Source organism: Herpailurus yagouaroundi, unplaced genomic scaffold, assembly GCF_014898765.1.
Source record: "Herpailurus yagouaroundi ecotype Mexico unplaced genomic scaffold, PumYag 210, whole genome shotgun sequence".
In the NCBI taxonomy this organism is placed as follows: Eukaryota; Metazoa; Chordata; class Mammalia; order Carnivora; family Felidae; genus Herpailurus; species Herpailurus yagouaroundi.
In genome coordinates this window covers 22,410,987-22,425,760 of record NW_024412441.1, presented here as the reverse complement: position 1 = coordinate 22,425,760, position 14,774 = coordinate 22,410,987, and the positions used below count along the sequence as shown (strand labels likewise).

General features: G+C 43.9%; 1 protein-coding gene across 1 annotated transcript in view; it reads right to left on the bottom strand.

Annotated features, from left to right (window-relative positions):
• SLC9A2 (solute carrier family 9 member A2) overlaps positions 1 to 14,774 on the bottom strand; it is a 99,953-nt gene that overhangs the window by 46,600 nt on the left and 38,579 nt on the right. Inside the window, exons 2-3 of the mRNA XM_040454115.1 lie at positions 13,942 to 14,405; positions 6,127 to 6,377 (exon numbers count right to left, since the gene is read on the bottom strand). Coding sequence (XP_040310049.1) covers positions 6,127 to 6,377; positions 13,942 to 14,405 — 715 coding nt within the window. The remainder of the gene's footprint in view (positions 1 to 6,126; positions 6,378 to 13,941; positions 14,406 to 14,774) is intronic.

Sequence of the window (14,774 nt, the reverse complement as noted above, 5' to 3'; positions counted from 1 at the left end):
CTGGTTCTGCCCCTTCTTCTGAAAAACCAAGCAAACTCTGCAGTTCGTCAGTTGGACTCTGTTTCGTGAAACAGTTTAAACCATAAAAATAAATCCAAGCAATTTCATGAAGTGCTTACACCACTCTGGATAAATACTGCACGATCTCACTCATGTGTGGAATCGGAAAAAAACCAAGGTCATAGAAACAGAGAGCAGACTAGTAGTTAGCAGGAGTGGAGAGCAGAGGGGGTGGGGAGCAGGTGGAGGGAGTGAGGGAAATGGGTGACGGTGGCCAAAGGGTACAAACTTCCCTTATAAGATGAGTAAGTTATGGGATCTAGAGTACAGCAGGGTGACTGCAGCCAGACCTTGCTTATTTAGAATAAGTTTTTTCTAATGTTTATTTTCGAGAGACAGAATGCGTTTATTTTCAAGAGACAGAATGCAAGCAGGGGAGGGGCAGAGGGAGGAAGGGAGACACAGAATCCAAAGCAGGCTCCAGCCTCTGAGCTATCGGCACAGAGCCCGACGCGGGGCGCGAACCCACGGACCACAAGATCATGACCTGAGCCGAAGTCAGACGCTTAACCGACAGAGCCACCCAGGCGCTGCAGAATGAGTCTCTGTCCGTCTCTATACTCCGAAATGTTAGAGGGATGCAAGATGGAAAAGTGCTATAGAACAACACAGCTTAAGGAGGAGGTAGACATGCGTTGCAGTATGCATGCATGGGAGCCACAGGGCGCCGGGACCTGGGGCTGTCCTTAGAGCATCCCCTACCCACTCTTTACTTGTGATGCTTCAAGAGCTCCAGCTGGCCTGCACTGAAACCAGTAACTGACTCAAAGTGCCGGCTGTAGGATGAAGTCAATTCTCAAAGGCCATTTCTTCTTTGAGTGTGCGCAGGGAAAGGTATGAGCGCTGGGATGGGAGTGGATTTGAAGTTCAAACTAGAAATAAGCTGATGTGATCTGCTTGCTTTCTGTTTAGACAGGCTTTAAGACCAAATGGATTTGCATGGAGGCCAGGCCGGAGGGTGTGTAATAACAGATTACTCGGGGGCACTATTTATCCTGGTTGTATTATCCAGATTGATTTATTAAAGCTCCAAGTCACATTGTTACACTAAGGAAAACATTCACTAACATGAGACAAGTCTAGGAAAATTAATAAAAGGAGCTTGTCTTCCACATACATACAAATATATGTATACATGTACATATGTAAGGTTTTATGAAATGTCCTGCAATGTCGAGTGTCCATTTTTGCCCCATATTTGGAGAAGAGCAGAATACATGAATATTCTGTAAGCAGGAACATTCTGGCACACTGGCCTATGATTCCATATGACTGTCTCTTAAAGAGACGGTCTTCTTTTTTTTTTTTTTAATTTTTTTTCAACGTGTATTTATTTTTGGGACAGAGAGAGACAGAGCATGAACAGGGGAGGGGCAGAGAGAGAGGGAGACACAGAATCGGAAACAGGTTCCAGGCTCTGAGCCATCAGTCCAGAGCCCGATGCGGGGCTCGAACCCACGGACGGCGAGATCGTGACCTGGCTGAAGTCGGATGCTTAACCGACTGCGCCACCCAGGCGCCCCAAGAGACGGTCTTCTAAATGCTACCAATGGCAAGCTGATCAAGAGAAACCAGGACAGTCGCTATAAAATGGCAAACAAAGGCATGCTTTCCTACTTTTCTCACTGTTTGAAAAAAATGACAGTTACCAACTCATACACAGAGAAATGAGGAGAGAAAAAACGGCCTTCACATCTTCAGCAATGACTCCTCAGTCCAGCTAGCTTGGCCCACTCCTAGACTTCATTTCTGAGCTTATCATTCTGGAAATTCCCTGTTAAAGTCTCACTTAAAAATTGTCATACAAATGTGCAGTTTTTTTAAATGTATACTGGGACATATGCTGGACTGGCCTGGTAACTGGAGTCCAAGGGTCCAGGACCAGCTTACAAAGACTCACCTGCAGCCATGTTTTTTTACCACCTGAGTCTCAGTTTACTCATTCATAAGACAGGACTTATATTTACTATTGTCTACTGTCTTTGCACAATGCTGCTAGAATAATTGAAACAACAAATGGAAAACATTAAAAAAAATTTTTAGTGTTTATTTTTGAGAAAGAGACACACAGAGTGTGAGCAGGAGAGGGGCAGAGAGAGAGGGAAACACAGAATCCGTAGCAGGCTCCAGGCTCTGAGCTGTCAGCACAGAGCCAGATGTGGGGCTTGAACTCATGAATGGTGAGATCAGACCCAAGCTGAAGTTGGACGCTTACCCGACGGAGCCACCCAGGTGCCCCCAAATGGAAAACATTTTAAGTACCCTCAAGAGAAGGAAGACTAAGGAATGATGAATCCATGAAAGAAAACATCAACTAAGAAATACTGGGTGCTTATTCTCCTATCTGAAGGAGGATTTAGCCATTTTTTGAAATTCCTGGAGCACCTCAAAAAGAAATCAGCACTTCCCCGCAGGCTGCAAGCTGCTGTGGAGACTAACATCCCCTCCTTGGTGACGGTGTGTTTTTAGCATCTCATTGACTGGAGCACGGGGGACGTGGCAGGCACGAGGTGAGGACCGAAAGAGGTGCTTGATGTCCACAGGAAGAGAACAAAGTCCTACTTCAGTTCACTTCTTTGTGGATCTGATCTGTGGAATCATCTTACACATCCGTTTGTGTCTTTGGATAAGGGGAAGGGGACAACATGGAATGTCAGTGTCTTATCTCTGAGCATTTTTCTGAACATAAAGCCCAAAACATGCAAACCAAGACACGCATTTCTAAAGCCAATAGCTATTCCGCTTCCTCTATATGCCCTACCATGCTGCTGTGATTCTCAAAGGTGTCCAGTGCTCCTGAGACATGAAATTCCCAGTTCAAGGGACTACGGATACCTCCTCTTAACTTTAGCTACAGTGCTGTGGAGCTGCCTATGAAACCCACACGTACGTGCCCTTTTCCTACTGCAACAATCTGTTCCGGTGTAGAAATGAACAAGAGAATATTAGGAAAGAAGGAATTTCATTTACCCTCCTAGGGGTTGCAGCGAAAACCCTCCCGAACACACAGGAAGACAGGACTATCATTAACTGCTTAACATTAAATTAGCTTCATGAAAGTATGAAGAGACCACAAAGGGGAAACCAGACCTAGGGATGCCTAGAATTCAGCTCTCCAAATAGCTTCTGTCAGACAGAGGAGGAGAAGGCAGAGAGAACTCCACCTCGTGTTATTTCACGTACATGTTGTCAGTGAAAATCAGGTATCACCACAATTCCATGACAAAATAAACAGCTGCAAGGGGAGCTTTTGGATGCCCACGGTACATCACTCCCAACATCTCTCCAAAGAAACCAAGGTGCTGAACTCCTACCCAGGGCCTTCCTACCTAAAAGACTGACGGCATTTTGAGCTCAGACCCAAGTCTTCTGTTCTGTGGAAGGATGTTTCTTTTTAATCAGACTTTTGTGTTAACTTCCTGCTCACTGAGTGATCTCAATCTTGGACAGGCTGCAGCCTAACAGCCCACCCAAGACAAAGTGCAAGCACAGAGGGCTACAGCATCTGGAAGGCAATCAGAAGGGGAAGGAAGAGACAGGAGAGATAGATGGAAGGAAGGGAGAGAGGGAGAGAGGGAGGAAACCAGGCGAAACTCAAGCAGGACACATGCACTTTGCTACACTGTTTTACAGATTCTGAGAGGGGCTTTAACCTTCCTCTCTGCTTCCCAGCTGCCTAACCTCAGTGCCTATTTTCCTTTCTACGTGGCGGCGCACTTCTCTCAAGAAAACAGGGGAAATCACTGAGCATGCTCAGCATGTCACGTGCCTGCACTCCCATTAACCTTAAAATTTGTTTTTAAATGGCAGGAGAGTACAATTAGCATGAAGTATGATGGGAATTCTTAAACTCCATGCAATTTAAATGCAGAAAAAAAATCCCTAGTTCTATAAAAGCAGCACACATGGATATGCAATTTTAACTGCATCATTAGAGTGGATCCCCTGGACCGACGTCCAAGGTAAGGGTGGTACTTACAATGGGGAAGAGCACACAGTGCACTTTTCAAAGGGGCGACGTGCACACTTTGGAGGCACACCATACAGAAGCATCACGCATGGGCGAGTCCCGAATAGCATACTAATACCCCACATTAGAAAACAGGGTGGTCCTTCTGAGAACAAGCGCACTCCAATATCAATCTGTCCCTTCATTGGCTATCATAGGGTAACGGGTGTGCATGGTAATTCCAGATCTGAAAATGTGTAAATCTCCTGCCATGTCTTATTTAACAGTTAACTTATTATGTTAGCGCACTACACGCAATGACAAAATTTGTTTAAATGTAATAAAGGACCTTTCTGTACAGTAAACTGAATGTTCACACTGAAGCTGGAAACAGAGGTGATGTTTTTCTTCCACCAACAAACCATGCAGAGGATTCCCTGTGCTATCTCCCAGGGATATGTGGCCCTATTTGTCCCTGATTTCCTAATTCCCAGAGCAAGTAAACCCCTAATCTCATCTTCGCAGGAGGTCGGGGCCTTGGTGGAGAACCAACCAACCACTGTGGACCCTGGGCCTCATGGACATTTCTAGGCAAGATGCACCAGGACCCCAACCCCTTGCAACACATCAACTATCCCCCCAGCACCCTAGATCTTCCCATCTCAGTCCCTGCCAATGTCAAACATATTTAGATAATTGTGTGGGTGTTCTAGAACTTTCACTTGTGCACGTGGTCAAACGATATTCAAGGTTCTGACACAAACTGCTGTTAGCATACTGTTGGGATACTAGACACAGAGTTCCACCCCCGTCATTCTTTAGAGACCTTGTAACTAGCTGATCACACACTTTCAATGACACTGGTCAAAGAACAGTGAGGAAACTGGAAGTCATACAAATGATATGAATAGCAACCAGGAAGATACAGAACATTTCATTACTGGGTCAAACTGGATTAATATGTTGCTTTATTTAGGCTCTCTGTGAAACAGAAAACCACACAACCTTTAACTCATGGCTTGCATTATAATGGATTCCACTCTCCTCGGGGAGAGGCACCTGACTTCTTCCACCACAAACCTAGCCTGCTTCCAATATAGCAGCGGTGATAGGAGGTGAAAAACAAACAGTCCTTAATCGAAGCAACATCTAAATCCGGCTGCAAGACGAAACTTCAAGAACCAGGCTCGTGTCTACAAAACTCAATATGTAGCAGGGCCCAGCATAGAGCCCAGCACATGTCTAGCTATAAATAAGTATTTATCAAAATGAAACCATATAGAGCCATTCCATTACTAAGCATTTCTCACCAACCCTACACAGGGTGTGACCATAGTAGGCTTGTTTTTGGAAATTACAAAAATATCCACACTCAACAAGGAGCCTCCTTCAAAGTGACCCTGTGAAGGCTAGAAACTGATCCAAACACCACCCTTCTCTAGCCCACATGCAAGGTTTCTTGAGAAAAGTCCTTCAGAATTTGTCGGTGAATGATACACCAACTGCATCTTCAATAAAGAACTTCTTGCTTTATACATTTCTTAGGTATGCCTTATAAACATACCTCTTTTTTAAAAAGCTAAGCTAAAATGACATGATTACATGCTTTCCACATTGAATTTTGCTTTGAATGACTTAAACCTATTATTTCAAATCGAATGGAGCACGCAAAGTGAAAGTTCCCTCCTGCCAATATCATTCATATGAATATACATACGCAATTCCAGAACTCCAGATGCAGTTTGGGCAATCTGACCTTGCTGGAGTAAGTTTAGAGCCTCCCACGTGGACAACCTCTGAGTGAGCATCAAACTGGGAAAATTCTTGGTGCTTGACGATCAACCCCAACAGTTTATTGTCATGTTTCATATGAGACCCAAAAGAGAATTCTTTAGTCGTTTTCCATTCTAGCACCAGATCGCTTTAGTATAAAATTGGCTGAATGTCTTCATTTCTTTGAAACTAAGAGTAAGGAGACTCTATTTTTAATCTTTCTGGAAAGAATTTAAGGAACCCTGTTTTACAAAATGGATTCAACCTTAGCCTCTTGGCTTAGAATACATAAATTTAATGAAACTTCATCATTAAGTGCTTTTAACAAAGAGTTAAATACTTACGCCATGATACCTGAGAGGTGAAACATTTCGGCTGTTATATAGGACAAATAACTGTACAGGAAGACAAAGAGTGGTTCAATCACCCGGATGTTATGCGTGAACCGAGTAGTAAATGCCGCTATAAATCCCAGGAAGATGCCAATCAACACCCCACCAATTCCCACAACAAAGAAGTTTGCAATTCCAGCAAACACGTCAATGGTCTCAATGGTTTTCATCTGGCAAAAAGACTTGAACAAGTTGTACAGGACCTGTGGGAGAAAGAGAGCGCATGGTCAAGACCCTTCCAACTTCCCCGTGTAACTGCAGCCACAGAAAAATCCACCTGGCCTTGCAACAAGGACATTCTTTCTATGTGCCAAAGTTGATGACCAGTGGCAATAACTATATTTCTCTATCGCATGTTTTAATATTGTGTTGAAGAGCTTTGAACAGAAAGCCATGTAAAAGTGTATTGTCAGGAAAGAGATTTCTAAAAGTGAGGGAGAGGAGACTTCACAATCATGATGTGACTTGCTCCTAAAATGTTATTTTTTAAGATACCATCTAAAAGATAATTTTATGAGATGTGGTTGCCATCCAAGAGGCCCTGCTTGTATTACCGATGCTGGACAAGTAGTACATCACAGAGAAAGCTTGTCGGTGTTGCTGTGAGTTTAGTTACTTTGTGAGGCTCTCTGGTGAGGCCCTGCCCTGGAAGGGGCCCCACCCAGCAGTCCAGGTACTCCATCTAAAGGTATCTTCCTCCCAGGGCACTGAGGTCCTCCCTTCTCACCCCTCCTCCTCACCCCGCCCACACATGCACATCAGCTAGAACAGGAGACCCAAAGGAACTTTCTTGAAGTCAAGAGGCACCTGTGTCGTGTGTGTGTGTGTGTGTGTGTGTGTGTGTGCGCGCGCATGCACACTGTAATTTCATATATATTTTATCCCTTTTCTAAAGTAATGAGCTTACCCAGGTACTTGGCTTCTGAAAAATCCACAGTCTTTACATAGTCTCAGTTTAATTAAGCTTCAAAAATGCCAGGCACTTCATGTCTGCTAGGGAATATGCTTGCAAACATGTTTCTAAGGGTCACTGGGCCAAATGAAACAGGAAGTGATGGCTTACGCCCTGCCACACTTTTTACAAAGCCAGCAAGTAAAATACTCCAGCAGGTGCCCTGCTTCTTTTCATTGCGTTATTTACAGCCAGAATCTCCAGGGAAGCTGGCTGTCAGGACATTGGGATGAAGGCCTTTTACAGTACAGGCCGTGCTACCCCCTTATTTGATTTCTGAGAAGCTAAAATTGAACCCATTTGTCCATGGTCACACAAAATGTCACAGGCAATATGAGAATCCAGGTCTTCTGACCTTCCCGGTAAGTTTTTCAAGCTTCAACCATGGGAGAGTGAGTCAAGTTCTGACCCAGCGAACCAGAGTGTGATCTGGAAAAAAGTCTACTCCACTCTTCACCTCACTTAAGGTCCTTTTTTAGTCTACCGTGTTACAGGTTTTGTGTAATTTTTCCCTCTTTTCCGCTGGATCATACACTCCTTGTGGTCAGGGTTCATTCCTTATTATAATTTGCTTCTTCCATGCTGCCTGGAGGGGGACAATAAATGTCTGCTGGTTTTGAAGAAAGCAGATTACTAAGAAATTAGGAGCTTTGCTCATTCACAGGTATGACACTCAAGAGCATTTGGTCTTGGACCACCAAGAAATGACTTGAGTGAGAAGAAAAAAAAAAAAGCAACTCATGCCCCCAAAGATTTGAATATGTTGCGAGTATCATCATTTTCTGAAAAAGAAACTGACTTCAAGCAGTGGCTGCTTCCTACTTTCAACCAGAGGCTTGCTGCATACGGGATTCCATCAGCATCAACATGCCACGGTTGCTTCCTGAGGCAGGTTCAGAGATGTGCTGTATATATACCCCATGTCTCCAAACAGCCAAGACTGAAGGGTGACGGTCACCTGCTTCCGGAGGAGAGAGGTAGGTTTCCTGGCCAGCCATCTCTGCATAGACAAGCTCCCCAGGCCACTTGGTCACTGTACTTCTATCCCCAGGCTCCATGACTTCTGCTCTCCTTGTCTCCCACCTACACCAGCAAATCTCAGCTCTCCCTTGCTCAAATGCCCCAGACAGCCAACACAAGACTCACTTCCTTTATTTTTTAAAAAATTTGTTTAACGTTATTTAGTTTTGAGAGAGAGAGAGAGAGAGAGAGAGAGAGACAGAGTGCGAGTGGAAGAGGGTCAGAGAGAAAGGGAGACACAGAATCCAGGGCAGGCTCCAGGCTCCGAGCTGTCAGTACAGAGCCCGATGTGGGGCTTGAACTCAAGAAACATGGGATTGTGACCTGAGCCAAAGTCAGATGCTTAACCTACTGAGCCACCCAGGGGCCCTAAGACTCCCTTCCTTTTAATATTGTTATTCCATTTGTCACTCTCAAGTTTAAAATCCTTTGGGGCGCCTGGGTGGCACAGTCGGTTAAGCGTCCGACTTCAGCCAGGTCACGATCTCGCGGTCCGTGAGTTTGAGCTCCGCGTCGGGCTCTGGGCTGATGGCTCAGAGCCTGGAGCCTGTTTCCGATTCTGTGTCTCCCTCTCTCTCTGCCCCTCCCCCATTCATGCTCTGTCTCTCTCTGTCCCAAAAATAAATAAACGTTGAAAAAAAAAAATTAAAAAAAAAAAATAATAAAATAAATAAATAAATAAATAAAAAAAATCCTTGACTTCCTGGGGTGCCTGGGTGGCTCAGTTGGTTAAGAGTCCAATTTCAGCTCAGGTCATGATGTCGCAATTTGTGACCTCGAGCCCCACGTCGGGCTCTGTGCTGACAGCTTGAGGCCCGGAGCTTGCTTCGAATTCTGTGTCTCTCTCTCTCTGCCTGTCCCCCACTCACAATCTGTCTCTCTCTCTCAAAAAAAAAAAAAAAAAAAAAAGACAAATTTAAAAAAAAGTAGTAATAATCAAATCGAATCAAATCCTTGACTTCCTGACTTTGGGGAAGGCTCAATACACCTGACAACAATTTTTTTTTTTCTTTTTTTTACCACTTTCCAACACCCTTCAGTCTGGAAGGGGGTCTCATCACAGCTCCACAAAACATACCATATTTATCCATTACTGCCCCTGGTTTCCTTCTTGTGGTTTCTCTTGGCAGAAACCTACCAAGTAAACCCAGGGCAATCTTTATCTATCTTCCATGGCCCAGCTGAAGCTGCTACTCCTCTCCAGAGCCTTCCTGTATGTCTACAGCCCCTGCAAATCACCTTATCCTCTGCCCTCCTACAATTGAGATGAGCTCCAAACCAGTTGGGCTTTGGTGATGCACCATTTGCATTGTAGGTGTTGCCTCTTGGTGCCTACCTCATTTCCCCAGCAAAAGCAGAGAGCCCTTGCACACAGAACCCAAATCTCCTTCTCCTCCTCTCTCACATCTCCCCTCCCCACCCCATCGAGCACATTTATGAGGCCTCCAAAGGAGGTGCAGGCCCATGACTAGCATATAGTCACAGTTTTTCCAGAGGCATTTTCCTCCATTTCAATCCGTCAAATCCATCCAAGGGACATTCTGGTTTCAATAGCTTTTTAGGTTTTGCAGAGAACAAAGCTGAGTCACAGGCACTGTACGTTCTGCACCCGGGCAGAAGCTCCAGTTGGATCAATCTACTGCCTCAGATACCAGGGCAATGTTACAGGGAAATGTCTTAGGTAGAGACGTTGCCTTGACAACCAGAAAGCTTTCCATAACCTCCCACCTGCTTTACACTGAACCTGATACCTAGTGATCGGCACAAGATAAAATTCTTTTAGTTACCACTGGCCATAACCCATAGTTAGTTCATTCCAGTTAAATACTTTAGTTGTATCACAGGGGAATCTATGTAGAAAAGTGCTTTTGGAGATTTTATGATATACTATATTTATATATATGTTATACGTGTATGTAAAATATATAAACATATATATAAATATGACGGCTACGATTATGTCGCTAGTTGGTCTGTGCAAAGCTGACCTCAATCTGACAACTGTACTTTTCGAAGACTGAAATACGGGTGTTGCCTGTATTTTGTAGTGGGCTAATCTGACAGCTGAGTACTTTCCAATCTTTCTACTTGATACTGGGGTTTTAAAAATTCTTACATACGCACCCTGCTAGCTCAGCTGTTAGAGCAGGAGACTCCTAAAATACTTACATATAGAAGCATTAGAAATGATCTATTGTGACCTTTGATTTAAAATGTGCAATAATTCAGTGAAATCACAGAACACAAAGATGCAAATATGGATCCTTTACCAGAATAGCTCTGTTCCGGAAAAACAGTTTCCAGGTCACTTTTTTTTTTTTTTTATGCGAAATACAAGAAATAATCATCTTTGCATAAGGAATTTGAAATATAGTCTGTTACTCGCAAGAGCAACAATGAATACCAAGTGGTTGCTGTTTACCTTCTAGCTTCCTGAAGTTCAATTCCAGGGCACTGCACATAACGACTGGGCCATTAAAGCCCATCCCCAGCCTCGTTCCAAAGAACCAGCTATCCTTATCCAAGCCTTGTTATGGTTGATTAAGGAAATTCTTTAAGTGTTCTTGAAAAATGTATCAGGCTATTCAATGGGTGCATTAACACGGGCTAGAGGTGACATTGGAAATTACCATTTGAGCACAAGTCATTGGATTATGGACTACTAGGAATGGCAGGAATGATCTGGTAACTGACAGCCTGAGCCATCTTTGCCTAATAAGGAAAATTTTGACAGATTTTCCTAAAATATTTACCATAAGGGAAAGTACAAAGTTCCCAATTAAAAATCTCACCTTTGTTCCTTTGGCTGTCATTTCTCCAGCTGATTCCAATCTACTATAGCCTTAGACAGTGGCACAGTTGGACTGCAACATATGTATCGTCAATTTCTCTTTGAATGGGGACATTTTTAGGGTAGGTTTTCTCCCCTCATCTCTGCCACCTCAGTAGTGAACCTACCGTGATCTGGGGAAGGAATTAATTGCACTGACCTATAATTTCACTCATCAACCAGACTACCTTTTTAACCCGAGTTCTCTCTGTTTAATCTTTACCCTTCTAGTTGCAACTCCTAGTGACTCATCATTTTCACTGTACACAGCAGGATTCATACTTTTCATGCCTTTCCCGACCCTAAGAGTCCTTAAAACACTCCTGGAGATAAGACTAAATGTCAAAGAATCTTCCATAAAACATCTCCACTTCTATACTCTGAGGGTACCTAACTGGGAGGCAAAATGATCATTTTTACAACGTTGTTCTAATCATTCCTAACACCACATCAGTGCAGTCCACTATTCAGCCAGTTCAGTGAAAATAATACCTGGTAGTTTATTCTTCGGCTTTAGGTAGGCAAAACCCTTGGGCATGCCCTGCTATCCTGTGGGTGTGGCTTTAAGGGTCCTCAGCTTGGAGCCCAGCGTATATAATCCGAGGAAGGCTCATTCATGGGAAACCATTACAGTCATCCTGACTTACAGGTGTTGGCTTTGTAACAAGGGCTTTCACATCTAAAGGGCAGTCATGCCCTTTCTCTGTCCTTGCCCTCCTTCCTGTGGTGGAATGACATCCTCAATTTGGCCCACTGCCCTCTCTGTCCATAAAATCACATTTGATGGCTTGGTGCCTCTTGACAGGAAGCACAGGATGTGCCTCTGGAAAGCCTGGGGCCTTCGCACACTTTGAATGGTGGTTTAGCCAGATTGTTTCCTCATATCTGATTCTCAACAAACTCAAAGAATGGACACTGAGTTGTCTGAATGACAGATTTTATGAGAAGAGAAAGCAGTGTAGTATCACTCTGAAACTGAGCTGACATTGCTATACTGCCCAAGAATGAGTACAGCAAGGTGTTATTATTTCTTTATAAAATTTTCTATATGCAAAAGAGATCCAAGAAATCCTCATTAAAATGTCCACAATCTATCTCAACAAGGGTAACGTGTACATATCAAACTAGAAGTTAGAATAAATCACAAAATGTCTTCATTGCTATGGCACCTTCCCAGTTACAATTTATATTGGTAAGTTAATGACTGATCACTGTTAATGAACAATGGAGTAAAGGAAGTGTATTTTGTTACTTGCGTGAGGCAACTTAGCTGCCTTAAAATACCCATCTTAGCAGCCATTCTAAAAGATGGGATTTCCTGGGGCACCCCAGTGGCTCAGTCAGTTGAGCGTCTGACTCTTGATTTCAGCTCAGGTCATGATCTCATGTCTCGTGAGTTCAAGCCCCACATTGGGCTCTTTGCCGACAGTGCAGAGCCTGCTTGGGATTCTCTGTCTCCCTCTCTCCCTGCCCCTTCCCTACTCGCTCTCTATCTCTGTCTCTCAAAATAAATAAACATTTTAAAAAATGGGATTCCCTTCTCAATAAATTACTTTCTACCTAATAATGTCCACATGGAGTTAGCGGATATCCTTGAAAATGATATTTTACTCAGTTCAGGGGTCTGAATATAGGCTAATGGCGAGTGATGTAGGTTTCTGTGCTGACTTTTAAGTGAATCAGGAATAATATTTTAATGAAAGGACCTAATGAAGGGGGTGATATAAATTACGCAAGTTACTTAAAAGGATTTAATCCTTCTCTGCCTCAACTTTCTTCCCTATCAAAGGTAAAGAAATAATTACTGCATAGGTTGTCATAAAGACCCAAGCACAAAGCAGACATCCACTAAAGGGTCACGGCTACATTGACAACTGTCACCATCACCACTACAGATTGGTGGCTGACATAAAACGGCCTCACTGGTGCCCACTAACAGGTTTACCGATACAGGGACACCTGAGTGTCTTTTGCTGCCGGAGGAGCATTTTGTAGGCCTTTTGCTGGGTGGACAGAGACACTTCCCGGTCACTTCTCCGTGTTTTGCCTGAGCTCCGAAAGCAGGGCGGAGGTAAATTGTGCTACCGTGAAGATCCCAACAGCCTCGGACTCTAATTATGGGGTAAATAGTGACAATAAAAAATAACTAGGATTTTCAGAACAAATACCCACTTGCAGGAAAGTGGCGAGGACCAGAAATAAGCTGGCTGAGTGATGTGTGATGAAAAGTTGGCCTAAAATCACGAAATGACAAATAAACCAGGCCCAGATACAGAACAGTACACAGCAGGTACTATCGTTTCACTTCTATCGCGTGTATCGTATACTGGCAGCGTCGCATCTCACAAAGAATTCTGGGACTTGAAGTCCTTAAATTCTATTCAAAGACCATCGCTTTTGAAAATGGCACATGAGGGGTGCCTGGGTGGCTCAGTGAGTTGAGCGTTCGACTCTTGGTTTCGGCTCAGGTCACGATCTCACGGTTTTTAAGTTTGAGCCCCACGCTCAACTTAGCGTGGAGCCTGTTTGGGATTCTCTCTCCTCCTCTCTCTGCCCCTCCCCCACCTCCTCTCTCTCTTTGCCTCTCTCTCAAAATCAATAAACCTCAAAAAAATTTTTTTTGAAAATGCCAAATGAGAAATCCTCAGAGATAGGAAGGTCACAATCACTCTTACGCTCCTCTGTTCCAAGCAGGGACCCGCAATAGTTTGTACAACCCAGTGCAAAGTGAAAATGAGGGGCCCGCTGTATAAAAACAAATAAAAAAGTCATTAATCAATAAAAATCTTTACAAGGTATTTCAAGACAGCAGTAACAGCATGAAACCAAGCGCGGGGCCTTCCTAAGCACTGGGCCGTACAAGTGTGCAGGCAGGCTGCACCTTCGGAGTCTCACCTCAGCTGTCACTACCAGACACAGATAGACCAGCGGTGTTGGAGCGACACAGCATGAACCTGTTACTCACCACTGTCACTGCATCATTCAGCAGGGACTCTCCAAAGACCAGGATGTAGAGCTGCTCGTTGACCTGGATGTTCTCGAAGACAGCGAGCACAGCCACGGGGTCCACCGCTGAGATTAAGCTGCCGAAGAGTAGATTCTGGAGCAGAGTGATGTCACTCAGGCCAAAGGCTTCAATTTGGCAGATACCAAACAAAGACACCCCAATGCCAATGGAATTCCAGAGGGTCCCTACCACAGCATACCAGAAAATGGTGCCAATGTTCTCAAAGAATGGGCGAGTGGGCATGAAATAGCCCGCATCAAGCACAATGGGTGGGAGAAGATACAAGAAAAACACATCAGTCTTCATGGCAGGGGGGGACTTTTCATCGACCCCAAAAATAATCCCTCCTAGCAGCAGGCCAACCATTATAAGGAGGCAGCTCTCAGGCACTATTGTGGGCAACTTGTGATACAGATGGAAGCCTGTGAAGGAAAAAATAAAGACAAGGCATTTGGGTTGTGCATGAATTAGGGAGAAGGTATACTGGTTCTCTTTGCCAGAACCAATAGGTTCTGTTTCAAAACCTCCCAGGTCAGCATAATTGGCTACAGACTGGCTTTACAGATTATGATGTACAAAGTCAGATGATCTCCTTAAAACTATTCACAAAGTACATGGAGGCACAAATGCAACTTTACATTAGAAGTTGAATGAGATACATATGTAATACACAGCACGGCTTTGTCTAAATTCCAATTAAGTTTTCTTAAATGAGATCACGCAATTTTACATTTGAAGCAATTTTGCGATTTCCAATACATTTTCAAATGTGACAGGTCATTTCAAAAAAA